Below are 27,612 nucleotides of genomic sequence, written 5' to 3' on the forward strand. Positions count from 1 at the left end.
CTGTCTTGTGAAGGAGGAAAGCTGCTTTTTTGGGCTGATTTTACATGTTTTGGCTGGATTTTTTTTTCAGCTGTGCAAAGGGAGTTTGCCCTGCCTGTTTGAATAAACCCACACAATAAATACAGAATTCAGATTGTAACCATCTCACATACAATCAACACCAGGGGAGAACTTAGAAAAAGCCATGTGTTTGTTCCACATGAAAACTGACATCTTAGGGTACAATATTTACAGGTTCTGGTCAAAGGCTGCTGGGCCCAACCTTCACCCCGAGGCTAGGTCAGTGTCCACAAGCTTCAGTTCTGTTATTTCACAGCTGAAGCTCCCCAGGGAGGTTCCAGAGAATGTTCTCATCTTGCTTCCTGCCTTTGGTTTGGGACAGGCTGGAAGTGCAGCTCATCACAAGTGGAGCAGGAAAGTGACCAAAAAGAAGGAAGGTGCTGTCTCAAGTATCTGTGCAAACATTTGTCCACAGCACCTGTCTAGCAGCAAACTGGCAAAAAAACCTCTTGTGGTGCAGTCAGTAGTTTATCCCCTCAGTCATCAGGTTCTTCCTCAGAAAGCAGCAGATCTTTGTCTGACAGCTGGTCTGTGTTACTGGTACTGGTGGCATCCTCCTCATCCTCAGAGCTCGCATCACAGGATGTGTGGAACAGCCTCATCAGTTCCCTGAACCTGTGGGATACCTGGAGAACAGGGAAATCCAGGGAGGCAAGTGACCTAAGAGGTGTCATGGAACTGGAATTTTGTATTACATAGTTCAGGGTGTTTTGTAACAATAAAAAAAATAAACACCACAATGGCATTTCATACAAGATTCACTCATAAAGGAGGGGAGATGGAAGAGCACTAGGTTGTTTTCTCTGGAAGAACAGTTACATTCTCCAGGTAAAATGTGGCAGTTTGGGAAGATTCAGAGACAAAACCAGATTCTTTGTATGGAAACAGGAGGGTGAAGACCTGAAACTTAAACAACTCCGATACCAAATGTGTGGCTCAAATACCAATGGTAACCCTGTCAGCAGGACCAGGGCATGTGGGATTTTTGGCTCCACCAGAACAGTTCAGGGTTTGTTTTGGTTCTGATTTTTTTTGTTTGCAATCAGGATGATTTTTCACCAAACTGAAGTTTGGGGACTGATATGACAGCACCTCCCACCTTCCCTTCCTTCCAGCTCCATCCCTGGAGCAGGCAGGAGCTCTCCCCACACCCCTCACCTCACTCGCTGTCTTGTTGCCCAGTTTCTGGGAGATGGCATGGAAGGTGTCCAGGTGGGCTCCCTTCTCCTGGCAGGTGGTCAGGATAACTCTGTCAGCCTCCCTGCAAAACAAACCTCTGTGAGAGCAGCCCAAGGCCAGTGAGATACTCCAATCACCCCCAGCCCTGTTCCCAGTTCAGAACAATCCCTGAGCAAGGCTCCTTCCTTTACATCTCCTGCCAGCCCCAATCCCAGGACTCATCTCTAAGCAGAGCTCCTTTAACCTGGTTTTCAGTTTTTTGAAGGAGAAAAAAAGATTTTTTCCCAGCCTGAAGTGCTCCAGGAACACCCCTGGGAGGAGCAGCCAGTGCTGCTCACAGGGCCAAACTGATGGACTGTGGTCAGAGGAATGTTCAAAGGGGAGGGAAATGGGATTACAAAATGAAAAGAAAGGATCCAGTGAGAGCTGGAGCCAAGCAGTGAACACAGGAAGGATGCAGGAGGTGAAGCAAAAGTACCTGGTCCAGAGCACAACCTTCTCCCCAGTGGAGCTGACTTTGCTGTTCTTGGCACACACAGTGGCCTCTGTCACTCGCTGCTGCTGCTGCTCCTCCTCCCTTTGCCCCGGGGAGGCTGTGCCCACTCTGGGCTCCAGCTGCTCAGGATGCTGATGCACCTGGAAGCAGTTGTTTGCATTTGACTTTGACCTGCCCTCGGGAGCATCTCCAGTGCAGCCTCTGTCCTCTGTCTCCAAACTGCAGCCACTGGGGGACCCTGAGCTGCAGCTCTTACCCAGTGCTGCTTTGCTGCCCGTTGAGATCCAGCCCTGCTTTGCTTCAGCTTTTCCTTCCAGGGGCAAAGGTGCTCCCTCAAGTCCTTTGCCACCTCCTGAAGCAAGAGTAGAGCCCCTGAGCTGCTCTGCTGGAGCAGAATGGAGCCCCTCAGTCTGACATGGGCTCTGTCCACAGGAGGCTCGAGGTCCTGGTGAGCCTTTTGCTGCAGCAGAGTGACCAGAGAGCAGCAGGTCTCTGCTCAGCCCCAGGGAAGTCTCTGCATTCCCTGCAGGTTGCTGGTTTAGTCCCTCAGTGCAAGGGCAGTCTTTGGTTTCTTGAGGTAGTTGTAGAGCAGCTTTTTGTAGCTGTGTCCAGCTGTGCCCAGGGGCAGAGTCCTTGTCCTTGGCAGCATCCACACCTGCACTGGCACCTGCTTCTGGAGCCTGGCCATCTGCAGGGGCAGCTCTGTCACAAGATCCAGGTCTGCTGGAGGCCACCCTTCCTTCCAGGTGAGATCCTGGTAAGAAACCCAAACAAAGTGAGAGAAGCTGTAAGAAAAACTGGAGGCTTCATTCCCTGAATTTAAAGAGATTTTTATTTAACTGCTCTAGAGCCTAATGCTGCACATGAGGAAAGTTTGGGAGCAGCTTTGTGATTCTGCCTGCACTTTACCCACCCTGTACTTCAAAGACAATCTACAGCCAATTTGCTTCTCCACTGTGGGTTGCTACAACCAAGTGCTGTGTGAAGTGATGAAGATAGAAAAAGTGCATTGCCCAGAGCAAACCTCTCCAGTGAAACAGCCACTGCTGCTCTTGGCACCCTGGTTACAAACCCAGACATGAAACCACATTTAAACTCCTGTATTTAATTGTGTGTTATCCCCAACAGCAGCCTGAGCTGAGCCCTGGCTAACAGATCTCCCCTGGGTTGTTTATGCTGCAAATAATTGTGTTTCTCCTTGTCTGTAGCAGACTGGAGGACAAACAAGCACCACAGAAATTGTTTAAAGGCAGATTAGAGAGCTGGTGGTTCTGAATGGCTGTGCTAAAATGGAAACTAGAAAAGAACCAGTACCATGGACTAGTGACTGGATCAGTATCCTGGCAAGAGAACCTTAAATGCAGCAATCATTGTGAAAAGGGGAGAATTTTCTCTAGGTAGGAAAGGTTTTGTTGAAGGGAATGCTCAGCAGACTTAGAGCAGATTTAGTGGAGAAACAAGAGAAAAAAGGTGAAAAGATGATTAGAAGTTCTTACTATACTCAGTAAGAGTATAGTAAGTGTACAAAGAGATATATATATGTATGTATGTATGTACATACTACATATATATAAGTATGTAACTATAACTAAATGTATATATAAGTATATATACATGACTGCCTGAGACAGTCCTAAACTTCTGCTCATTTGTGTGGAGAGGGTTCTACTCTGCACAAAACTTCCACACACCTGAAGACACAGAGTCCACTCTCCTAGAGACAGGTTTTGTTCTGCTCTGGATGTCCTCTCCCTCGTCTCTGCTCTCCAGGCTTTCTTCTACAGGTTCCTTAGACATTCCAGGATCCTTCCCTTCCAGCTGGGGACTTGACTCTTGCTGAGCAACACTCGCAGGCAGCTCTTGAGAATCTTTATTTTTATAAAATTTGTTTTCACACACCTGCAAACCAACCCACAGGCACAATCACACATGTGGTCTGTCCACCCCAACCACATCTCAGCCTTTGCTTCCCAGGTATTCCTGGCTCTGCCAAAGGCTTCACTTTGGCATTATGTTTGCTTTACAAAGCTGAATCGTATTATTATTATGAACAGGTATGGGTCTTTTCACATAGTGGCCACACCAGCATCTTCCACTCAAAAAGCTTATTCTTAACCCAAAGAACATAAAAAATGACATTATTTAGCAGAGCAAGGAGGGGCAGTAGAAAGTGAGGAGGAGAGAGATGGGAGAAGGCCAGGCAGGTGCAGTCAGAGCTCCAGACAGGGAGGCACCACTGGGCACCTTTGGATTGATTTCCTTCCTCACCCCATTGTCTGGGACACACAAGGCCCGAGCATCATCACACCAGGGGGGCTTGGCAGGACTCCACTTCCCCCTGAGCACTCCAGGCCTCTCCACTAACCTTACTACTACAATGGCTGCAGCTCCTCCTTTTGCTTTTCTTTAGCTTGAGATCGCTACTCCCTTCATGGCAGGAACATGAACATTCCTTCATCCCATCTACCCACTCGACCTCCTGGAAACAGACATACTCCAGCTGACAGGCATTCTCCAGCTGACAGACAATTCTCCAGCTGACAGACACACAGGGAACAGGGGGGACATGGGGGGCTGAGGAGCTGCGACACCCGCAGAGAACTGAAGTGGTGATGGCAAGCAAAGCACAACAGAAACATCCCAATCCCATTTCTAACACCTGTGTGAGGTTGTTGCCACATCTGTCAGTAAGACAATTTATCCCCATGGACATGCTCAGAGTCAGAATACCAGGGAGGTACTCCAGGCCCACCTTGTCAGGGTGTTGGCCTCCAATCTCCTTCCGCTTCTTGTTTCTGGCAGCTCCATGGATCTTGGGTGGCTCATCCTCCTCTTCCACATCTGGCAGAGACACCTCTTCAAACCCATCAAACTGCAACAAAACAAACACAACAGCTGCTCTCAGCTGACCAAGCTTATTTTTCCCAGAGACACAAATCCTGTTCAAAAATGTGAAGAGTCTGGTTCAGTCCACCAGCAGCTCTCCTACCCCACTGCTTCCCCCTCCCTGGAATTGTACCCTCTGAGTTACTCCAGTTCAAACATGTTTCTTATCTCTGCTTTTATCTTTTCTGGTTTTAGGGAAAAGATTGCTCCACCTCATATTCCTTCTCTTCCGTCCAGTTGATCTCTTCAAAATCTCCCATGCGACTGGCTGAGGGTCTTAGGTGATCAAAGAAAACAGAGAACTCATCCTGCAAGTGGTCATGTCCTTTCAATAGCTGCCACATTTGCGTCTTCAGCTGGAAGAGAGAAATCCAGAGAAAATGAGTCTCATTCCATGTCATCCCATTGTCCTCTGAAGGATTCTCAGAGCAAATGGAGCATCATGGCTCATTACAGCTCCAACATGGAAGTTGGTGCTTGCATGGGTACAACTTCCTGAACATTTTGAGATCATTCCACACCCAGGGATTCCACAGCTATGATATCAGCACAGAAATATCCCTCCAGAATTCCAGGCAGACTCTGCAGGAGGCACCAAACTAAAATCTCACCTGCAAGGGCACAAAGGCAAGGTGGATGTGGGAGAGAGGAAATGCTCAGGGCATTGACTGTGCAGCCTCTTGGAGAGGCAGCTCCAATTCCCCTTGAATCCAGGACCAGGTTGGATGGGGCTTGGAGAAACCTGGGCTAGTGGAAGGTGTCCCTGCCCACAGCAGGGGGTGGAATAAGATGGCCTTTAAGGTCCTTCCCAAGCCAAATCATTTGAGCTGTAACCCCAAAAAGGAGAACCAAACTCCCGTGGTCTCCAGGAGCAGGACATGGACAGGGAATCATGCTGGCTGACTGTGCTGAGACTGGGAGAAAAGGGGTCCCTGGTTACCTCTGCAATCTCCTGGGGCAGACAATCTGCACAGCTCTGCAGGACTTTGATGATCTTTTGGTGGTGGGCAGGATTTTCAGCAAAGCAGATCTCCAGCTGCCTGAGGAACTTGCGGCTCTTTTCAAAGGCTTGCTGCTCCTCAAACTGGCCAAAAGAAAAAGATTCACCCTCACATTAAGCACATATTCCCAAGCATCTCAAATTGACCTTAACAAGCTATTAAATTCCTGCCTTGGTCTTTGTTTTCCATTGTATTGATGCCCTTGGCAAAACTGGGAAGAGGCAGAGGAAGAGAAACAACACTTGGTATAATCAATACTTACATGAGCTATACAGTTTGGCTTTGCACATAAGATAGGGAAATCCAGAAAGAGTGGAACAGGTGAAACCCTCTATCCTACAATGTGGAAGGCAGATTTGGAGACAGGGAACCACAGTTTGCTCCACGTTGTCTCTGCAGTCAGACATGATGGAAGTGGGAAAGGCTGATCCTCCACAGTCACACTGAGCAGGAGATTTACAAAGAACACCAAACTTTCCAATTTGATTAATAAAAACAGCAAGGTAAACAAGAGGTTTACCAGCTGTTTGCCTTTCTTGCCCTAGGAAGAAGAACTCTTTCACTCCCACAAGCACTCATGTTGCTTAAATCTGGCTTCCTCCTTTCATTCTACCTACCAGTCCACACTCCAAAGCTTGCTCTGGTAAAAGAAAGGCAGCAAAATCTGTGAGCAGCTGAGGCCAGTCGTGCAACAGTTTCTGCAGGGTGGAATAGAGATCCACAGCAGTTCGTTTGTCTGTGCTGATCTCAAACTCGTAGATCACGCGGAGAAAATCCTCGTATTTCCCTGGGACATGCTGCAGGGTTTCACGGACCTGGGGGAGCAACAGGGCTTGGTAACATCCAGGAGGAAAACGAGAATATGCTGTGTTGAGTTCTTACAGATCAACTCATTCCAACCCCTGTCATGGCCAGGGACATTTCCACTACCCCAGGTTGCTCCAAGCTCAACCTGGCCTTGGACACTTGCAGGGATCCAGGGGCAGCCACAGCTTCTCTGGGCAACCTGTGCCAGGGCCTCACCACCCTCACAGAGAAGAGTTTGTCCCTAAATGCTTTTAATCTAGTTATTTTTTATCTCCTCTACTCAGAATTTACACAGTGCTTGCAATTTTGTTGAGGCAACCAAGCCTCTTCCTTAAAGATAAACCTGAGCTGCTCACGAAAGAAGGGATCCCAATCCAGACTGTGAAGTTGAGAAATTCAGAAGGTTCTGGTGCTGTGGACTGAGTGCAGCAGCTGAGCACCCTCAGCCCTTCACTCCTTCCCTTCCAGCTCCCTCACTCAGGACAGGGGAGGGAGGAGGAAGAGCAAAAGCAGGAAAACTCACTGCTCAAGACAGAGACAGTTTGGGAAGTGAAGCTCCACACACAGAGTACATGAAGAAACAACTCCACCCAACCCAGACCAGTATTCCCAGTCAGAAGCAGCAGTCCTGTGGCTCAGCTCTGTGTCAGAGGACCCCAAAGCTCTGATGTTCCTATTCCTGGGCTGCCTTACCCTGGTCAGGTAGGCCTGGGCATAGGCCAGGTCCTTCTGCTCCCGCAGGGGATCTCTCTCCAGGATGTCCTCGTCGTACAGCAGCAGCAGCTTGGAGGTGTCTTTGCTGGCACGAGCTCTGCCCCGCTTGTTCCTGGTTCTGTGGGAGCTCCTGCTCTTCCCAGGGGCTTTCAGGTTCTCTCCTGTGGAGTAGCATAGGGTGAGGTGGTGGCACAGCTACCCCACGGCTCTGCCAGGGCAATATCCCAACAGAAAAGCAGTTTTCAGGGTCAGTGATGAGCTCCTGCCTGTGCTCCTCTGGAAGTGTGGGAGAAACACACTTTCCATGAGTCTTAAATGCCAGCATCTTAAATTGGCTGCTGGTTTCCACAGTGTGACAGGAAAAATCTCTGGATGCAGCCACAGGTCCATCCCAGCTTTTCTGGGAACTAACAGAATCCTGCACACCAGGCAGAACAATCGTGGGGGAACAGATACAACATGAGCACCAGAGCTCACTGTTAACCCTGCAAATTATTCTTTGAGCTTATTATTTACATAATAGTTAAAATCACAGGTAAATACCTGGTGCCACACCACAGGGAATGAAACAGGATACTAAGAGGGGCTACATCCAGATTTCTGTGGCTTTAGGATTAGGAATCTGTTGGTCTAATGGGCTGAGGTGCCCTCCCCAAAGTTCACTGCCCAAGTTCATTTACTACTTGCTGGATCCTGTTAGGGTTTAGTTTTGTTTCATTTCTCTTTCCCCAGTGTGATCTTATAACACAAAATTCAACTTAGCAAAGATGAGATTATTTAATACTGTTTTTCTGTAAGTATTGGGTATTACCTGACACAACCACAAATCTGTGCAAATTCTTGAGGCATAAATGCTTTACCAAGCAGACTAAAGACCCTTGGCTGATGTGCACAAGACTGTTTTTACAGAGCTGTGACCAGGTCCCAAAGCTCTATTTCCAGCTGGAAAGCACTACTTGGCCCAGATACCTCAGTGAAATTAAACCCAAACAACATCCCCATTGTTTTGTTTTCCCTGCAGAGATCAGCTCTACTTCCTCACTCCCTGTGTCCAAAAGCCCCACAGCACTCTCCTGCTGGCATCCAAAAACACACCACAGCACTCACCTGCTGGCATCCTGTGGGCTTCCACCTGGGGGGAAGCTGCCTTGGCCATTGTGAAGGCAGATTTAGGCTCCTCTGATGTATCTCCACATATTTCATCATCTTTCTGCAAACTCTCTATTCCTTCCCCTTCCTCCTCCTCCTCTTCCTCAGGCTCAGAGTTCTCCTCCTGGGAATTCTCTTCCTCAGAATCTCCTTCTTGGCTCAAACGTCTCTCTGTTGCAAGCCAAGTAAGTTTTTCCATTGTCTCCTTAGAAAGCAACAACAACCAAAAAAATCACATTATTTTATTGGGTTTTTTAATTGTTTGGCTTAAAATCATTCAGCAACTCCCTCCCAAGACTCCAACAGCCAATTTCACAGATCAGCACCTGCTCAAATAAAGGATTCTCTTAAGGAACAGAATTCAAACCCCTCTAGGAGCTGCCTAAAACTGTATCCTGCAAAATGAAATTTCAGCATCTCCCATTCAGCACATTAAGCTTAAGGTTAGAAGGGATTCCTTAATGATTCCTTAATTATCATCTTAGTTCTTAAAGGCTTGCTCAAATTGTGACCTGGAAAATAAATTTCACTTAGAGTACATCTTAAAGAGCAGCCTCATTGAGGAATCCTTGCAGCTCAGCAGAGTTCAAATCTGCATATTTGCAATATATTCCCTCATTTTGGGCTTAAAATCTGCTCAGAAAAACGTGGTGTCTGATTTCTCTGTGAGCAACACAATGCCAGGCTATGACAGTTACCATCCCACCTTCCCAATGGGATTCCCTGTGGGATTGGCCTTGACTCCACAGGTAAGCCTAAAACTGAGAGACTGAGATTGCACACACAGTAAATCACCATTAAATATTTTCTATGTAAATCTACCTCATGCACCTCATATTCAGGCTAAATCCCCTCTAGTTCAATCTATGCTGAGGAAAACATCTGTGGTATTTCAGGACACCCACAGTTGCCATTAAGTGGTTTAAAGTTTTGTTTGTGTTTACCTGCAGTTCTGGCACTGACAGAATAGACTCTTCTGAGGCTGATGACATTTCCTCATCCTCATCTTGTGTAAAATCATCAAAGTCATCTTCTTCCTCTTCTTCTTGCCCTTCCCTCTCTCCTCCAGCCTCAGGGCCAGCCGGTGTCCCCAGAGACTGACCATCGATGCTGGATGAGTCCTCTGGTCTCCCCGGGGGGCTGCTGAACTCTGCCTCCCCCTCTGCTGGGTAAGGGAGGTTCTTTGGAGAGTCACTGCTCCCTGGGGGCCCAGCAGCCCCCCCTGCATCCCCCTGCTGCTCCCCCCGGGGAGGGGAGGGCAGAGCCTGGCGCTCCTCCTCTCCCTTCTCCTCACAGGGGCTGTGCTCCTTCTTGGGGTCATCCCCACAGGAACAGGCAGCCTCCATGTTCAGCTCCTGCCCAAGGCCCAGCATAAACTCCTCCTTCACCTCAGCACATAAAAGATCTCTCTTCTGTGCTGGATTTCCTTCTTTGGGAGCATCACTTAACTCCTCAGACTCGATTTTCACTGTTTCATCAGGATCTTCCAAGTGAGGCAAGAGGTCCACGGGCAGTGGCTCTGAGGGGTTCCCATCTCCCTCTCCCACTGCCCAGCTGCAGCAGTCACTCTTGCTCCCCTTGTCCTGACTGCCCTCGTGGGAAATGGCAGGATTTGTCCCACAGTCCTCCTTGGGGGAGACAGCAGAGCAGGGAACGAAGAGCTCGGGAGGTTCCGCCTTGGGCTCTGCGGTGGGAAAGGCACCAGGAGCAGGGACCAGGGTCAGCTGCTCCTCACCTTCACCCACAGCAGGTGCAGAGAGACCAACAGGGTTGGGAGAGACGATCAGTGATGGGATGGAAGAGGTCACCAGAGGCTGATTTAACGGACATGGGAACGTGGATGGATTCACCAGCAAGGTTGTGACAGGAATGGCCTGAGTGCCTCGGCCGACGGCCGTGTTGAGGGGTTGGATCATGTTGCAGCCATTGCCTATGTTCACCACCTTCACCGTGGTGGCAGGGACAGTCAGGATGACAGGGGAGGGCTGGATCAGAGGGGAAGGTTTTATCAGTGGGGCAGATTTTGTCCCTTTTTTCCTCTGGTAGCCCTTACGCACGCAAGGTTTGCGCGTTTTCGCCCCGGCCAAAGCCGGCAGCATCAGCTTGGGCTGGAAAGTCACTGGGTCTGAGGACACCAGAGCTGGGGATACAGCAGCTGGGAAAGCTTGTCTAGAATCGGCATGGGCAGTGGAAAGCACATTCTGGAATTCCAAGCCATCCCCAGCTCCCACCATTGCAGGAACACTCAGGGGCTGCACTGCCGGCACGACCGGCGCTGGCTGAATGGGCCGAGGGACCTGCACCAGGACCTTGCTGGGGGGAGCCTCTGACTGGGACAACTTCACAGTTTTCTGGATGTTGACAGGGGTGGAGCTGGGCTGCAGACAGGGATTGGGGCAGATCAGGACAGGTTTCAGGGCTGATGACCGCTGTCTCCTCCAGGCCCTCCTGGAGAACCGGGTGGCCAAAGGCTTCAGGGTCAGCACGAGCCCCTTGGGTATCAGCAGAGGGTATTTGTCTTCACCTTCTGTGTCTGAAGCTTCCTTTTCTGTCCCCAAAAAGACAGATTCTGCATCAGGTGATCCTGATGTCTCCTTGGCATCTTCTGCCAGCTGCTTCAGGTGCCCCTGGATGGAGGGCAAGCTTGCCTGAAGGGAGAAAGAGTTCATTGGAATTTATTATTTAGAGGCTATTCCTGTCTTCCCACAGCACCACAGCAGGCCACAGACACAAACCTGCTTCTGCAAGTGGGTTCCATTTACTTTCTACTACTGCATATTACTTATTAGCACTTTAAATTCATGAGTTGCACAGCAAAACCTCTAAGAGACTCTGAGATCCTGAGAGAAACAACAGGACTGAACTGCTTTATAAAGGTTGCTTTAGTAAACACGAGATTTTGTGGGAAGGAAACTCCCTGTGTAACAGTGGGTGACCAAGAGAGCTGGATTTTATGGCATCTGAGTCAATTCTTGCCCCAGGCACAGTCCTGACTGACTCACAGGCATGGCCTCCATGGAGGAACTCCTTGGAGGAACCCCAAGGAAAATCCCACAAGGAAAATCCACACAAAACCCAAGGAAAACCCCCAAAAAATGAACCAAATATCAAAACCCCCCAGCCCTGGGTGCAGGGCAGCACAAATTACCTTTAACCAGAATGGCAGGCGATGCTCTTCCCTCTCCACAGGCGGCTTCCACTCGTGGGGCTGGATTTCCTCACAGCACTTCACCAGCACAGGCAGCTGCTTTGTCTTCTTGTAGTACTGTGGGGACAGGAGACAAGGCCAGATGAGGTGACTGTGGGCAGATCACCTGTCCAGGTGCTGCTGGCATGGAGGAGGATTGTGCTCCATGAAAGTGTTTGTGTGAATAAAGTCATTCTTTAATAAGGTACCACCACAGAAATGGTAAAAATTAATAACCAAGGCTGAGCAGGAGCTCACTGACATCCTGGCTGCTCTCACAGAGGTTCAGGCAGATGTGTAGGTGTTGTTTTAGGTGGTTTTGGTTCCTATTTTCTCTTCAGCAGTGGCCAGTAGCTTATGGGACAGGATTATTGCCCAGCTGGCTGCAAACAGCACTTTAAGTTTTGCCACTCTAAAGGTTATTTGTATGAATTTTTGTCAGGATTACTGAGTTGTACCAGGACTGTCTGGGCTCTAAAGAGTCAAAACAATAATCTGAGTACTTGCCAAGCCCAGAAGTAAGGTAAATAAACAGATAAATCCTCACTGCTAACAAAAAGATGACATTTTATTTAAGGAAATGTCAGCACAAAGAGGCCCTTGGAACCAAGAGCAGCTCTGTGCTGCTGGAACAAAACCCAAAAGGTGCCCCTTACCCTGATGATGTTGTCAGGGGCTCGGTTCATGTTGAGGTTCTTGATCCTCACTGTCAGCTGATGGGCAGTTTTGGTGGGCAGGAGGTATTTGCTGATCAAAGGCTTAGGGAACTCGGTCCCTTCAAAATGTTTCAGCCCTAAAGCCAACAAGCTGAACAAGGAAAGAGGAAGGGGAGGTAAGAACAGGCAGGAGGCTGCTGGGATGTGCCAGTGCACAGTTCTCCCCAAGGACTGCACCCCAGAAATTCTCCTGAACAAACAAATCCCATTTCCACATGTTTTGTGCAATAATTCAAGCACCTACTTGTCCTCTGCCTTGGTGAAGACAATCTTGTCCCGAGGAGGATTTGCTCTCAAGGAACAAATTGGCAGCAACTCTGGGTACATAAAGACTTTCCTTGTTGCCAAAATCCAGGCCACTTGCTTCGGCAAACATGAGAATTCACTTGCTGTGAGAAGAAATAACAGGTAAAACCAGCTGTGTGTGTGGATGAACATCTTTCACAACTCCCTTCTTGAAAACACTGTTTATTTTTCTCCTTTCACCACAAAAAGAGACTTTTTTTTTTCCCTTAACACATGGAGTAACTCTCCCTGCCAAGGCTCTCCTGCCCCGTCCCCTCACTTACCATTCTTCTTCACAGCTTTCCGAGGGCTCCAGTCCACTGGGACCTGGGCGTGGAAATCCTCAACGAGCTGCAGAGCCCCCTGCAGGTTACAGGGCTGGAACATGGTCTGGAATTTGGGGTTGAGGGGCACCCGGAGCAGGGTGGAGCTGCGGGCAAAGCTGCCGAGCTCACTCTGCAAAGTGAGGCACAGAAACATCTCAGAGAGAGGCCTTCAAGGGGAAAGTGGAGAACAAACACACGGAATGCAAAATACAGCCTTAAAAGTCTTCATTTTGGGCATTAAAAATCCAGGGACTGGGTTTATTGGGAGGGTGGGGCAGCCCTGGCACAGGGTGCCCAGAGAATTGTGGATTCCCAATCCCTGGAAGTGTCCAAGGCCAGGTTGGATGGGGTTTGGAACAACCTGGGACAGTGGAAATGTCCCTGCCCACAGCAAGGGGTGGGACTGACTGAGCTTTAAGGTCCTCCCATCCCAAACCATTCTGGAATTCCATTATTTTTATATATTTTTTTTTTTAATCCCTACCCTTTCCAGAACCTTAGTTCTCAGTTTAATAGGATTAATGAAAATAAATAAATCTCTCTAAGTATGTCCAGTGACCAGCAAACATTTGAATTCATGGAGCTCTGATTTCAGACATTCCTTACCAAAAACATCCGTGTGGTGCTGGCCTCTGAACTTAGAGCAGGGTTGAAACTTGCCAGGAGGTGGATTTGAGTCAGAAGCTGAACATGCTTGAGGAATAAAATCAGACAAATTGGTTTTCTTTCAGTTTATCAGAATACCAAGAAACTGGAAAGCACAAGTCTACCCACACAAGAAATAGCTCCAGAGCACCCCAAAAAAGTCTCTGACTGCAAAAAAAACTTTTAAGCAACACGAATCTGAGGGAAATCTTTAATAGCTCCTGAGAGGAAGTTTATTACTGAAATTTTGAACACATCATCTGTTGAAGTCCTCGGGCAGCTTTTGTGCCAAAGTCTCAGAACAACCAATGCAGAAAATATTTTTTCCTAAATAAATACGTAACGTTTTTTAGGAACAATGATTTCAGCTTTCAGAACTGCCCATTTCTGAATTTCTAGTTTTGTGTGGTGGCAGGAGGAAAAAAACAAGAATCCAAACTAGATAAAGAATAATATTCTTAGACAGTAATAAAAACAGTATTTTCACAGAATGCAGCCAGCCAAGGCAACATCTCACATGAGACCAGATGCCAAGAAATGAGCTCTGCTTCACTCAATTCCAACTGCCTTTCCATGTGGAATCAGGCATGTGAATATCACCTAATAAAGCTCCAATCCACATGGAGCTTTTCCAATTAATTCCTTGAAGGAAGCAAAGTCCTGCTGTGCCCTTGGCTTCCCCTGCCCCACGCTGTGCACAGCAAATATTCCTTCGGTCAGACCAGAGATAACATTGATTACCTGCTGCATTTGCTGCTGGAGCCTCTTTCTTTGGGCACTGTCCAGAACCAGGCTCTGGAGGGGCTTCTCATTTGAGGGTTTTGATTTTTCACTCTCCTGGGGTGGTTTGATGGAGGACTTTTTCATTCTCAGCTGCTCCAGCTGTTCCTTCACCGTCCGGTGCTGCTCGTTCAGCAAATTGGCCAGAGGCTCTTCAAATCTGTTGGAAACCAGGCAGAGCAAAACGTTATAAATGTGTGATTTTAAAATGATTCGTGGTTATTTGGAATGTTTTACTCTGTATCTGGTTTGCACAATTCAAGGATGGCCAGCCCTATACTACTCAACAGTAACTCCAACTTGAAAAACCTGAGTTATTTACACATAAAAGTCTTTCAATGCACCCCAGAACTGCTGCAGCTGTGGGATACAATGCTTCAGCTGCTTATTGCAGGGACAGTTAACAGCCTTTTCCACCATTCCCAACCATCTGTGTCCCACTCACCTGCTCTGATCCTCTCCCCAGCAGTCAGGATCTAAACCAGTCCAGAACACATCAACCAACCCTATTTTTTAACATCAGCAAGGACTGAACCCAAGTATTTTCTGTGGGATTTCATCACCTGGAAGGTCTCCAGAAAGACCCCACACTGCCTCAAATCCCACTACTTTATTAAAAAATAAATTAACTATTATCCAGCCTCATGCTGAAAACTCTTCTAGAGATCCTACAGTAAGAGCTACTCCTGTAGCAAAATAGAGGATGCACATGTCACCATCCTTTCAAAATTAGTTCCTACTTTATTCTTTAATTCACTTTATTTATTTATTTTAGCTACACCAGTTAATATCCTGATTTCTGATGCTTATCAGCTACCCTTTTGTAACAGACCTCAGGTCAGTTACAAACTTGTTCCATGATGCTCCTAATGCAAGGTATCATAAAAACAACAATAAATCCAGCAAATAGATTTTTTTTTCCTTTTAAGAATCCTGTACACAGGTAAAACCAGTGAACAACAACTGGGGGAAGTGCCCACCAAAGAAAAAAATAACAAAATCACCCATTATCAAAGCCAAATGCACACAAGTAAGAGAGAGCAAAAGCTGCCTGGGTTTTACTCTGTAGCTGGGTTTAGAGCTGCTGCACTCCCCTCTGGCACTGCTCAGCCCAGAGAGAGCATCCAGAAACTCCAGCCTTCATTTTAGCTCCTTTCCCAAACAGATACAGCTTGATCTTGAGCTGCTCTGCCCCATAAACAAGGAGACATCACTCATCCTACAGCTCCCCTTTAGCCAGAGTCTGTAGCTGGTTAAATACAGGAATTATTGCCTAAAGAAGAATCACAGAATCATGGAATTGTTTGGGTTGGAGGGACCTTAGATATCATCTCATGATCTGCCATGAGCACACCTTTCCTTATCCCAGGCTGCTCCAAGCCCTGTCCAACCTGGCCTTGGACACTCCCAGGGATGGAACTGCTTCAGTCACTTTCCTCCTCAAAGTGCTGTTATGGGAAACCCAAAAATCATCAAAAGCCATTATCTAAACTCCACAGACATTTCATTCCTAGCTCTCAGCTCTCTCAGGCAGTCATTTTCCTTAGAAAAGGCCAACACACATCCAAGCTATTTAATTAGAAGAGAAGGTGACACTTGGACAAAACAGCTCCTCAAGCATCTCTTGCCATCACAAAAATGTCAGGGCAGCAAGGGAATTTTACCCTCTCCTTAGCAATAAAAAGAGAAAATTATTTTTCTGCAATGATGTTGGATCACTACAGCCACCAGCATAGTGCAAAGCAAAAGCATGAAGAGTGGCTGCCCCTGAGGTTGGGACACTCTTTGCACAGGTCCTGCAGAGCTCTGATCATACACACACAGCAGATCCAGGGTCTCTGCCCATTGCTTTGAACAACCACCCCACCTGTGCCACCTCCTGCTCCACTGAGCAGTGCCAGTGGCAATCTGACACAGGCAGGTCACGCCATAACAAAGGGGGTGGCTTTAAATTAGAAGAGGAGAGATTTGGATTAGATTTTGGGAAGAACTTCTTCTCTGGGAGGGTGGGCAGGCTCTGGCACAGGGTGCCCAGAGAAGCTGTGGCTGCCCCTGGATCCCTGGAAGTGTCCAAGGCCAGGTTGGACAGGGCTTGGAGCAACCTGGGATAGTGGAAATGTCCCTGCCATGGCAGCAGGGTGGAATGGGATGAACTTTAAGCTCCCTTCCCACCCAAACTATTCCATGATTCTCTACACATTGAATGTACAATCCATAGAGGTTGAAGTAGCAGGAACAGAATTCCTCACTGGAGTTCCTGCCTTGTTGGGACACATTCTGAAAGGCCTTGGCTGTTTTCAGCTGAGATACAGAACAGTACCAGTCTCAGTGCAGCCACTCTTGCTCTTTCTGTCATTTTTTCCACAGTTTTTCATTTTCAGGTGCATCACAATCAGTAAAGCCAAAGGTGGCAAACAGAAGGAAAAAAAAAAAAAATCTCAGTTTATGTGTCCAATCCCATGACTAAAAATAACTCAGAGCTTTCAGAACAGTGACCTGAGCTGCCAAAACATTCTCTCTCTTTGGTGCTACAGGTAACCAGAGGCTTTTAATGAGAACAGATCAGAACCATGAACAAATGCTCCTACCTAAGGGCCTGTGGGGTGTTAAAATTTGGCCGAGACTCTGTAACAACATCTTCATCTTCTGGCCCTTCATCTTCCATGTTGGAGAAGCCCATCTCGTCCTGGAACTGGCAGTAAACATGGAGCAAGTCAGGAGAAGAAAGCTCAAGGAGTACCTCTACCTTTAACTAATAAAGCTCACAATCCACTCAGTACAGCCTCTTTCACCTTACGAAACTCACTCCTGCAGACTTTCACTTTAGGAAACCCCTGCAGACTTTCACTTTAGGAAATCCCTGCAGACATTCCTTCCCCAGGCTAAAAACGACCCAGCTATGGCAGAGCCCTTGGCACACACCCAGCACTGAGAGTTTCCAGAGCCACCCCTTCAGATTCCATGTCACATCTGACAGCTCTATTCTTCAGTGCTGCACTCAGTTCATCACTTACTGTCTCAAACAGCTCCTCCATCAGCTCGTTTACTTCCTTTTCTGCAAGTAAAATTAAAAAGAATTATGAAGATTCCTTTTCCAAGAAACACTCAGCAATCCTGTCATATCAACTCACTGAAGAATTTCTCTCACAAAGGGAAATCCTCCTCTTGCAAACAGAGGACCAAAAAGGGAAGGCCCCTCATAATTCCCTTTTTAATGCTGGTCCCAAAAAAAAAAAGGTGAGATAGTTTTGATTGAAAAATATCATATAAAAGCTCATTTTCATGATTAAATTTAAAGCTATGTTAATCTATAGTATGACCTAAAGCAAGAGTGGCTGGTTGCAAAGATGGAAAGTGATATGTTTATAAAACTAAGTTGAAGACTGTGAGGACTTAGAGAAAATTTAATTACATTCAATCACAAGGCAAGCATTCAAATCTGAACTGTCTGAAGCTTTCAGGATGTATTATCACTTAATTTGAGGTTGTATTGTCACCTAAATATTGTTGTTCAGGCTGTGCTGCACTTGAGCACAGCAGCTCTGCCCAGATCCTTCCATGTGTTCCCAGAGAGCCAAAGGCTGCCCCAGTCAGCATACACATCTTCATTTAATTACCCTACACTGCAAAAATCCTTGCAACAAAACACTTTTCCCAATGAATTACTACTCCTAACAAGAAAGGAGGGGGAATTCCTGGGGAGCTTACTGGTGATTCTCACAGCACGGTCATTCCTGAAGTCTTCTGTGTCTGGTTCATCCAGATCTTCCAGGAAGTTGTACTCAGGGTCATCATCATCGTCTGCTTCATCTGAGAATGAAGGTTTGGAACTGTCATTACTCTGCCCCAGGACCAAGCAGCTGCCAGCAGCAGCAGCTCTTTGTTCCCTGCCTGACCTGGCACAAAGAGGGCTGGAATTACTGCTAGAAATTAATTCTATTTCTTTTATGGAAACAGTATCAAATGCATCCTCCTCTCAAACTGAACTTTGATCAGCTCTGATCTACAGCCATTCCCATTTTTAGAAAGCTGGCTCCATCCTCTGGGATCTGAGTTTCAGCTAAACTTAGGAAGAGTGAAGTAGTGTCATTTCAGTTTCTGTTTTATATTCAATTTGCACAACTGTAAGCAACCAGTAAATACAGGAAAAAAGGAAGCCAAGCCCCAAAGTTTGTTCCTGTTTCATTTCAAAAAGAAAAGAGCTGTTTCTACCCAAACAAGCAGCAGGACACACTGGGATTCAGGTGGATCAATGGTGGAACACCAGGGGTTAAACCCCAAACTTCCCTTTGTGGTTGTGTGTGTTGGTGAGCAAGTATTTACAAGAGAGACACCTGAAGTTTAAAAACTCTCACAAAGTTCCATAGGGAAGATGAAGAAAATTGATTGCAAGAGTCATGCATGTGATTAAACAAATTAATGGTTGCAGCCAAGAATATAATGTGTAAATAGAAAACAAAGATTCAGGCTTTTAACACAGAACCATGGAATGGTTTGGGTGGGGAGGGACCTCAGAGCTCACCCAGTGCCACCCCCTGCCATGGGCAGGGACACCTTCCACTATCCCAGGTGGCTCCAAACCCCATCCCAACCTGACCTTGGGCACTTCCAGGCATGGGGCAGCCACAGCTTCTCTGCACAACCTGTGTCAGGGCCTCACCTCCCTCACAGTGAACAATTTCTTTCCAAATATCTCATCTAAACCTCCTCTCTGTCAGTGTGGAGCCATCCCCCTTTGTCCTGGCACTCCAGTCCCTTGGAAATAGCCTCTCTCCATGTTCCCTGTAGCTCCTTCAGGTCCTGGAAGGCCACAATTAGGTCACCCCAAAGCCTTCTCTTCTCCAGGCTCACTATTCCCAGCTCCCTCAGCTTTTCCTCCCAGCAGAGCTGCTCCATCCCTCTGATCATCCTGGTGCCTCCTCTGGACTAATTCCAGCAGCTCCAGCTCCTTCCTGTGCAGGACCCCAGGGCTGGGGCAGCTCTGCAGGTCTCTGGGGTCTCACCTGAGTGGGGCAGAGGGGCAGAATCCTCCCTTTCCTGCTGCCCACACTGGGGGCTCAGCCCAGGGCTCAGGGAGGGTTCTGAGCTCACGTCCAGCCTCCCAAGTCCTTCTCCCAGGGCTGCTCCCTCTGCTCATCCCCAGCCTGGACTGATCCCAGGGGTCACCCTGCCCCTACACTTGGCCTGGTTAAACCCCAGAACCCCCAACCCCAGTGACCCCCAGCTGCACATCTGCCAGCTACCTTCATTCTCCACATCATCGTTCATGAGCCCCCCGAGCCACCTCTTCCACTCCTCGTCGTCGGCAGTGTTGGGGTCGTACATGTCGGGGGTGATGTCAGGAGCGCGCAGCTCAGCCTCCAGCTGCCCCAGGGGAACATCCTTCAGAGGCCTCTTGGAGCGAGTCCTGAAGGCGATCAGGCTGTCCTCCAGGGGCTGCAGGGACAAACAAGGCCCTCCTGAGATTTACAGCCCAGCCAAGCAAGGCCAACCCCAAAAATATTCAATTCCTGATGCAAAGAATAATTTACTTCAGTAGGAGGAGAAAGCTGAGTTTTCACTACTCTTCGTATTAAGCTGCTGCTGTTTATAAATATATTATTGCTCATTTCTCAACTCTCATCTGCCACCAAGGAAGCAATTTCCACTTGCAATATTTGCTTCTTTCCTCTGTGTTTTACTCTTCACTTTCTGACATTAATCTGGAGCAGCAGCACAGCACTGTCGCTTCACCTCAGCCTTGCCCAGGAGCACAGAGCAGTAAAGTTTTCTCATTATTAATGTGGGACACTGAGTCTCTTGAGAACCAAATTCCTCAGCTGTTAACAGTAAAAATTGTGCCTGCAAAACACAACTAAAGCCAACAGGATCATTTTCAAAAGGAAAGCTATTTTCATTAGTTATGTAAATGTTACAGAATTACACTTAACAGCTGAACCAACAGCAGTGAGAGACTTATGAGCATAAATAGTGTCATTATAAGAAACTAAAAGTCAACGTCACTAACACTTTTAACAGCTGCCTCTGAATATCCTGCACACTCTGGAGATTCAATTTCACAGAAGGAAAGACCCCTGGAATGGTTTGGATGGTAAGAGACCTTAAAGATCATCTTGTTACAACCACGGGCAGAAACACCTTCCACTAACCCAGGCTGCTCAGAGCTCCATTTATTATTTCAAGTTTCAGGAGGAGAGCAGAATGCAACAAAAAGAGGAGCAGAGAACACCAGAAAGTCCCCACCCAACAAATTTTAACCAACAAAGCCCCTCTCTCCCAGCCCCCAGCACCATACCTGGTAGGAGTCCATGCAGACAGGGCTCGAGGCCAGCTCTTCATCCACCGCATGCAGCTTCTCCATGAAGGTGCTGTCTTTGGTTTGCTTGGGTTTGGGAGGAGGTGGAGGTCCCATGGGAACCACTTCAGCACTAATGTGCCTGACAACAGGTGGAGTGACCTTCTCCATCTAATTAAAAAGGCCTTTGTATTAAAAGGTTTTATTGAGAACAAAAATTTCCAAGGGCAGAGTAAATCTCTTTTTCTGCTTGACTAGAAATGGGATAAATGCTTCACAGAAGGACATGGATTCCTCATATTACATTCACTTTGGTTTCCAGAAAGTACAAAGAAATATGAAGTTTTGCTGGGAAGGAGACATTTGGGAGATTTGAGTATCAGTCTCAACATTATTGGAACTGATAAACCTGAACACCAATTATTGTGGCAGAATCCTCTCAGAAACAAACTCATGGTGGGTAGAATGTGGAAATATTAACATAATATTGCTCTTTTTGATCCCAGTGTCAGCTCCCAGCGGCTTTCTTGTTCCTGTCTGCTGATCCTTGGCCCTTATCACACTGCACCTTCAACTTCCTCTGACTGCACAGTCACACAAACACCTTTATGCTTTTACTAAACTCACTTTCTGCTCCTAAGACAAGCACATGAAGCCATTCTCCAGCACTCCTCAAAAATTCTCCAAAAAATAATCATTATCTGAGGAGCTGACAACTGTTTCCAGTTTATTTCCAATTGTTTCCCGTTTATTTTAGACTCAGCCCTTCCTGCCAGGGCTGCACTTCACTGTCTGTGCAGAAACCATGGCAGAGGGATATTAAAGCCACCCAGCCCCTGGAATGTCCCCTCAGCTTTAGGAATTGATATGTATTTTTGATTTGGGATTAATAAATTAGGAACAATGACTGAAAGCTGTTTCCTCCAGCTTTACCTCACAGACTGCTCCTCCCTCCTCGTCAGAGGAGCGCCTTGTCCTGGACCTCTTGGCTCCACGAGGAGAAGAAGCTATGCTCTCCACATCACTCTCCAGCAAGCTCTGCAGGGCAAGAGATACAGAATGCCCTCAAACCACCATGTCACAGTCAATAACTGCTCCAAACAACATTTCAAAGACTCTCTTTTAGCCAAATGAAGAGTAGAGCATTGAAGAAAGATTGCTGGAAGGTGCAGGATGACTTACAAGTGTCCATGTCTTAAAACAGTGTTCTGCCTGAGACACACAGACCTTTGAACAAGCTGCATTTACCTCTTCTGCAGTCTCATCCTCATCTTCATCATCAGGCTGGTATTCTTCATCAGAGGAATCATCTTCCTCCAGAGGAATGTCCACAAACTGAGGTGGCTGCACACAACACAAAGAGGGTTACAACTGTCAACAGGCAGGAGGAAGAGCTGCTCTCTAAGGGGGCACAGTCAGAGCAAAGATTTCTAAATGAGGAAACACCCTGAGGGTCAGAAAGGAAATCTTGAGGAAACCAAAGAAACAACTAAAATGACTAAAAGATTGGCAAAGGAAAGTAAGTGGTTTGAAAAGGTGCAAGAACAGGTACAAATGATTTAGCATTTCCATGATGGAAACACTGCACAAGCAGACACTAGCTCAGAGACAGTTTCAGTACACAATTCTGTTCCAGCCTTCCAAAAGGTCTCTGGCTCAGCAGGAAGCCTCTAGTATGGTCTGCCCTTTCCCAGCAGTAACTCACTTACCTTCACCTCATTTGCCTTCTTAATTGGAGAAATATTCCATGTTGGAATCACCTAGGGAAGCAAAAATACTTGGGCTGTGTCACAAAGACAGGGTGAGTCTCAGCAATCTCAGCAATAAGGAGCACCTGAGCTTGTGACCTTGATCTCCTCAGTGGCCAAGCAACAACAGAGCTCAAATAAAGCCTTCAAACCTCCCATGGGATCCCCAGAAAGTGACTTCAGGACAATGGACACTGCGAGTTCACTGCCCTTCCCAACCCTGACCTGGTTCTGTGCTGCTCAGCTCAAATGAATCCTTTTTCTTACACTGTCTTAACTGATTTTTTTCATTTCAACACTCAACCACATAAAAGCTTTACACTTCTCTTAGAAGGTCTGGCAACCAAAACCACTCACAGGATCATGGAATATCCTGAGTTGGGAGGGACAAGGATCATCCAGTCCAGCTCCTGGCCCTGCACAGACACCCCAACAACCCCACCCTGTGCATCCCTGGCAGTGCTGTCCAAACACTCCTGGAGCTCTGGCACCTTCAGGGCTGTGACAATTCCCTGGGGAGCCTGGGCAATGCCCAGCACCTTCTGGGGAAGAACCTTTTCCTGATATCCAACCTAAATCCCCCTGACACAGCTCCAGCTGTTCCCTGGTCCTGTCACTGTCACAGGAGCAGAAGCTGGAGCTGCCCCTAGGGCAGGGGGAAAGTGCAGCAGTACAAGCAAGTGATTTACTTACCCCTCCTTTCTCCACAACTTCCTTCAGTTTGGAACGAGTCATTTTGGGCTCCTGAGAGTTTAAAACAAGACAACAGCAACTAATTCAGTTATTTCCTTAACTGCAGGCTTTTCCCCAGCAACTCTTTACTATGAAACTTTTGTCTTTTTTAAAATTCATTACCTTTAAATTCACTGCCTTCAAATTCATTACCTTTCAGACATCACCAGAGTGACCTCAAAAATAACTCCTCATTTTTCTTTCATAATTTACACTCAGACACTACTCACTTCATCCAGGTGGCAAATCTGATAATAAAACCTAATTATTGTAATGGGTAAATTACCTATTTATTCTATCTCTTCTCCCCACACCCCATTATGGCCCAAGAAGGCAGAGTGGGGAAGGCATTGTGCATTTAACAACTGAAAAAACAAACTGAACAAGCTTTTTACTCACAAACAAAGGAATATCTTCTGTCTCACTGATGGCTGCTTTCATCATGGCCACCACGTGTTCATTTGTGATCACTTCCTAAAGGAACACACATAGAAAGGATGTTTATTAAGGAGAAACAGATAATGTAACAAATTTTAGAATAAACTACCTGGAAATACGATGGAGAAATATTCAGCTTTGTAACTACCCTCTAGTAAAAATGATTGCTCAGAGATCAGACAATAAAATTCAAAGTAGCACAGCAGTGATTAAAACATTTGCACTACATTCTCTGTGAATGCTCCCCAGAATAAATTCCCAGCAGAGAGAAAGAAAACAATCAAAACAAAAGCCCACATCAGCTTCCCAGGAATTATGGAATCAGTCATGTCATGGAATCAGTAAAATGTGCTGATCTCAGTCATACGAGAAATGCTTCTGGGAAGCTGCAACAGAAAACCTAAATCCTGATTCAACTTCAATCTTTAAGCACTCACAGGCTCCCAAAAGAAGGGTGTGAACCTCTGGAGAAAGTATGGAACAACAAACATTCTCTAAAACATTGTGCTACATCATTCCAGCAAACACTGCACATATTTAGGAGAAATAGGGGAAAGCAGGAGAGACAGAGTACCCAAGCTTGTATTTTCTGAATGCCTCCATAAGATTCCAGGAAAAGCAGGTGACTGTGAGGAATCTCCAGCCCTCCCACAGCAGCACATGACAGAGAAAGACATTATTTTGTGGCAATTGCACAGAATCCACTGGTGAATCTGCCTGAAAGAATCGTGGCAGTGCCTTGTTTGTCACAGGGATGGGAAAAGGGGAAATATCTGAGATCACCTGGATTTGAACAACTCTGACTGTAGGGGTGAAAAAAAGGCACCATTTTTGATTTTCTTATGGGAAAATAAGGACCATTGCTCTACAGATCCTGCTTTGGAATAACCTAAAATCCAGATCCAAGAGAGGTGCAGAGTTAGAGATTCCCTGCAAAGCTGTGACAGCATAAACATTCTTCTGGCAGCTCCTTTCTTACTGAGAGCTGTGAGATGGACATTAACTAAAAGTGATGTATTTCTGTCAGCATCACTACAATTCCACCAGGACTTTATGATGAAACAGCTCATTCAAGAAACAGAGTTTACAGCCTATATCTGCTCACCTGGGCCCAGAAGGATGATTTTAGTACAGTTCTTCCTGCTGCTGCTACTCAGGAAAAGCAAAACAGACCCAGGTGTCATTGTACATAGAGGGGAGTTGGGATCAACACCTACTGCCAAAGCAGGGCTCATGTGAGTGGCACCAACACCACGTGATTCTCTCTTTATAGATTTATTCACGGGATTCCCTCTTTACAGATTTTTTAGGAGAGATCAGGATGTGGGTGCTGACCAGGACATCCACATTCCTGAATCCAACAGCCACCAAGATTCCCCAGAAGCCTGGCCTGGAGCTCAGTCCCCCTCACTCACATGCAGGATGTTCCTCACGTTGACCACAGTCAGGTTGTGCTGTTTGGCTCCATCTTCCAAGGTGCGGTCCAGGGACTCATCCAGTTTGATGTCACAGGACAAAGAGCTCTCTTCTTCTTGGCTCTTGCCTTCTCTTTTCCGTTTGGTTGCCTTCCTCTTCCTCTTCCTCCTCTCGACATCCTCTCCATCCTGCTCCTCTGAAAACCAGCAGAAATGGAATCTAAAAATTCAGCCCCTTCACATCCAGCACATTGCGAGAGGATGAGTTTAAAAATAAATACAAACTGTAATTCTGCAGCCATTGAAGCAGCAAAACCTCCATCAGCTGATGGAAAACCACCCAAATAGAAACAGCAACAAAAAGTAGAAAGTCTTTTGAATGATGGATTCAAATTCTGCAGGACTTGACTGAGTTACTTGAGTACATGAAGGTCACATAGTTGTCACCTCCACTAGACTGATTTTACAGAATGGCCTCAGCAGCCTTTTTTACACCTTTTCAAGAGAAAAAGTTGCAAAAGTCCAGGTACCACACAGCAAGAACAGGTTACAGTTTCCAGGACTAAAAGTGTTTTCCTGCTTTGCTGACTCAGGGAAAGAAAAGAATCATAATTTTCTCTGAAGCAAAGCAGGGATTTTTAGTAGCCAAAAATTGCAGAGATCAACTCCAGCAAGTTCCACTTGGACACTTGTACTTTACTGAGACACTGAATTATGGAGCAGAGGATGAAAACTTTAAAAAAATATTGCATCTACACTGCCCCCACCGTGTTCACAATTCCACAGCTTGTGCTATCAGTCACAACATCTATCCAATGGAATAAACAGCCCCAAATCAGAATTTTCCTCATCACTCTGCTGGGGCTTCTCACCAGCTCTGGTGTTCTTCGGTGGCTTCACGGTGGTAGGATTTCTGGCAGCCACCTGCAGAGAGCTTCTCCCTGGAGACTCTGGCACAGCACCAGGGTTTTCACTTGGATACGAATCCCGCTGGGAACTCACTTCCACCTCTGTGTACAGCTTAGGGATTTTCCCTGGAAACAGCACACACCCAGCTGTAGTCAGATACACCACAGGGACACACAGAGCAAAGATACAAAAGTGTGTCATGACCCATTCGAACACATCAAACCAACTGCACAGGTCTAACTCAGTGAGGCAGGAGGACAGAAGAGCACCAGCTCCATCCTGCTGGAAACAGACCCAAGCAGAGAGATCCCATTCCAGCTATTTCAGCCTCATTCCCTCACTATCAGCTGTGCACAGCCACGCTCAAACCCACCCCTGTCACATGAGCCAACTGCCACAACCTGGTGATTTGCTCAAAGCATGGTTGTAGTCCCTGTTGTATAAATGCAACCATTAGAGGAGCAATCGACAGCTGGGGCAGGCACAGCCAGGGGGTGATTCCCAGCTGGAAGCTGGAACAGCACAGTTGGCTGCACCCTCGGGATGCATTTCCATGGCCACCATGGGCCAATGAACCCACACGGAGGAAGGGATGGCTACAAACCCTTTCCCTCCTGCTCTGTGCAAGCTCACTTGATCCACAGCGTAGAAAACAACTGGGAACTGTCCCCTTCCACCTCCTTCTCAGACACAAACTCAGCTTTCAGTCAAATATGGGAGCTCATCATAGCAGCACAAGAACCAGAGACAACAATTCTCACTGGCAATCACAGAATCCATCACGTTTGAAGGGCCACAGTGGATCACCCCTGCTCCCAGCTCCCTGCTCAGGCAGGGCCATCCCAGAGCACAGCACTGTGTCCAGGTGGCTCTGGGATATACCCAGTGAGGACACTCCAGCCCCTCTCTGCTCTCTGCTCAGGGCTCAGGCACTGCCCAGGGAAGAAGCTGTGCCTCCTGTGCAGGGAACTGGCTGGGCTCAGTCGCTGCCGTTCCTCTGGTGCCATTGCTGCCCCCGGAGCAGAGCCTGGCCTGCTCTGAGCTCCCTGCAGCCAGGGACAGCCAGGCCTGAGGGCTGCTCTCAGCTGGGGCTCAACAGCCCCGGATTGCTCAGCCTTGACCTGTGAGAGAGATGCTTCAACCCCCTCATCCCTTCACTGGGGCTAAGGAAAGACTCTCCCTTCCCATACAATGATAGAATGGTTTGGGTCGGGAGTGACCTCAAAGCTCACCCAGTGCCACCCGCACTGTCCCAGACTGCTCCAAACCCAGTCCAGCCTGGCCTTGGGCACTTCCAGCGGTGGGAAAACACTGGGAAAGAGCTCATTTTCACTCCACTCTGTAACACTTCCAAGAAAAAACACCTCCTAACAAAATAAACACCACAAAACCCCAGGGCCCAAAGCCGCCGCCCCCTCCCGGTACCTTCCGCCGCCGCCGGGCTGCCGGGGCCGGCCGGGAGCTCCTGTCCGGGGCCCGGGGCCGATCTCCCGAGGGGTTTCCTGCCGCCCTTCGGCGAGGCCTCCCCGGTCCCCCTCCCCGCGGGCCTGGCGGAGCCGCCGCTATCCCCGGCGCCCGCCGCTGCGGAGCCTCCGGGCAGCTCCGCGTCCCCGCCGCGCTCCCGCGGGCTCGGAGGCCCCGCCGCCGCCGCTCTGCGCTTCTTGCAGGGCAGCATCTTGAGCGCCAGCGCCATGGCGGCTCGGCGGGCGCTCCGGGGCTGCAGCCGGCCCGGCTCGGGCCGCCCGGTCCCGCTCGGCGCGCAGGAAGCGGAAGCGCCCGCGGCTCCCCCGCGCATGCGCGGGGTGGCTCGGTGCCCGGCGGGGCCCCGGTGAGGCGGGGCGGGG

General features: G+C 47.8%; 1 protein-coding gene across 3 annotated transcripts; it reads right to left on the minus strand.

The window, feature by feature from the left end:
- Nucleotides 1–120: 120 nt before the first annotated feature.
- On the minus strand, nucleotides 121–27,549 carry LOC146427140 (GON-4-like protein). 3 transcript variants are annotated; one of them, XM_085082316.1, is made up of 31 exons: nucleotides 27,194–27,549; nucleotides 25,732–25,893; nucleotides 24,860–25,056; nucleotides 23,406–23,480; nucleotides 22,968–23,018; nucleotides 22,236–22,286; nucleotides 21,775–21,870; nucleotides 21,460–21,564; nucleotides 20,527–20,697; nucleotides 19,475–19,667; nucleotides 17,940–18,041; nucleotides 17,246–17,286; nucleotides 16,820–16,923; nucleotides 14,193–14,391; nucleotides 13,413–13,499; nucleotides 12,765–12,936; nucleotides 12,440–12,584; nucleotides 12,136–12,286; nucleotides 11,441–11,557; nucleotides 9,237–10,940; nucleotides 8,251–8,497; nucleotides 7,123–7,304; nucleotides 6,240–6,437; nucleotides 5,562–5,705; nucleotides 4,834–4,977; nucleotides 4,488–4,607; nucleotides 4,101–4,214; nucleotides 3,427–3,634; nucleotides 1,718–2,489; nucleotides 1,219–1,321; nucleotides 121–686 (listed from the first exon to the last, which is right to left on the minus strand). In XM_085082316.1, exons 1-31 carry the CDS (start codon nucleotides 27,459–27,461, stop codon nucleotides 537–539), a joined length of 6,573 nt encoding a protein of 2,190 aa, XP_084938442.1. In that variant the 5' UTR covers nucleotides 27,462–27,549; the 3' UTR covers nucleotides 121–536. The 3 variants fall into 3 exon arrangements, with proteins under 3 accessions (XP_084938442.1, XP_084938443.1, XP_084938444.1); XM_085082317.1 differs by lacking the exon at nucleotides 4,101–4,214 and having other exon boundaries at nucleotides 27,194–27,489; XM_085082318.1 differs by lacking the exons at nucleotides 121–686; nucleotides 1,219–1,321 and having other exon boundaries at nucleotides 1,724–1,875; nucleotides 1,992–2,489; nucleotides 27,194–27,490.
- Between the last annotated feature and the right edge of the window lie 63 nt (nucleotides 27,550–27,612).

The sequence above is a fragment of the Lichenostomus cassidix genome, chromosome 25 (genome assembly GCF_008360975.1).
Source record: "Lichenostomus cassidix isolate B80296 chromosome 25, HeHo_3.0, whole genome shotgun sequence".
Classification (NCBI taxonomy): domain Eukaryota; kingdom Metazoa; phylum Chordata; class Aves; order Passeriformes; family Meliphagidae; genus Lichenostomus; species Lichenostomus cassidix.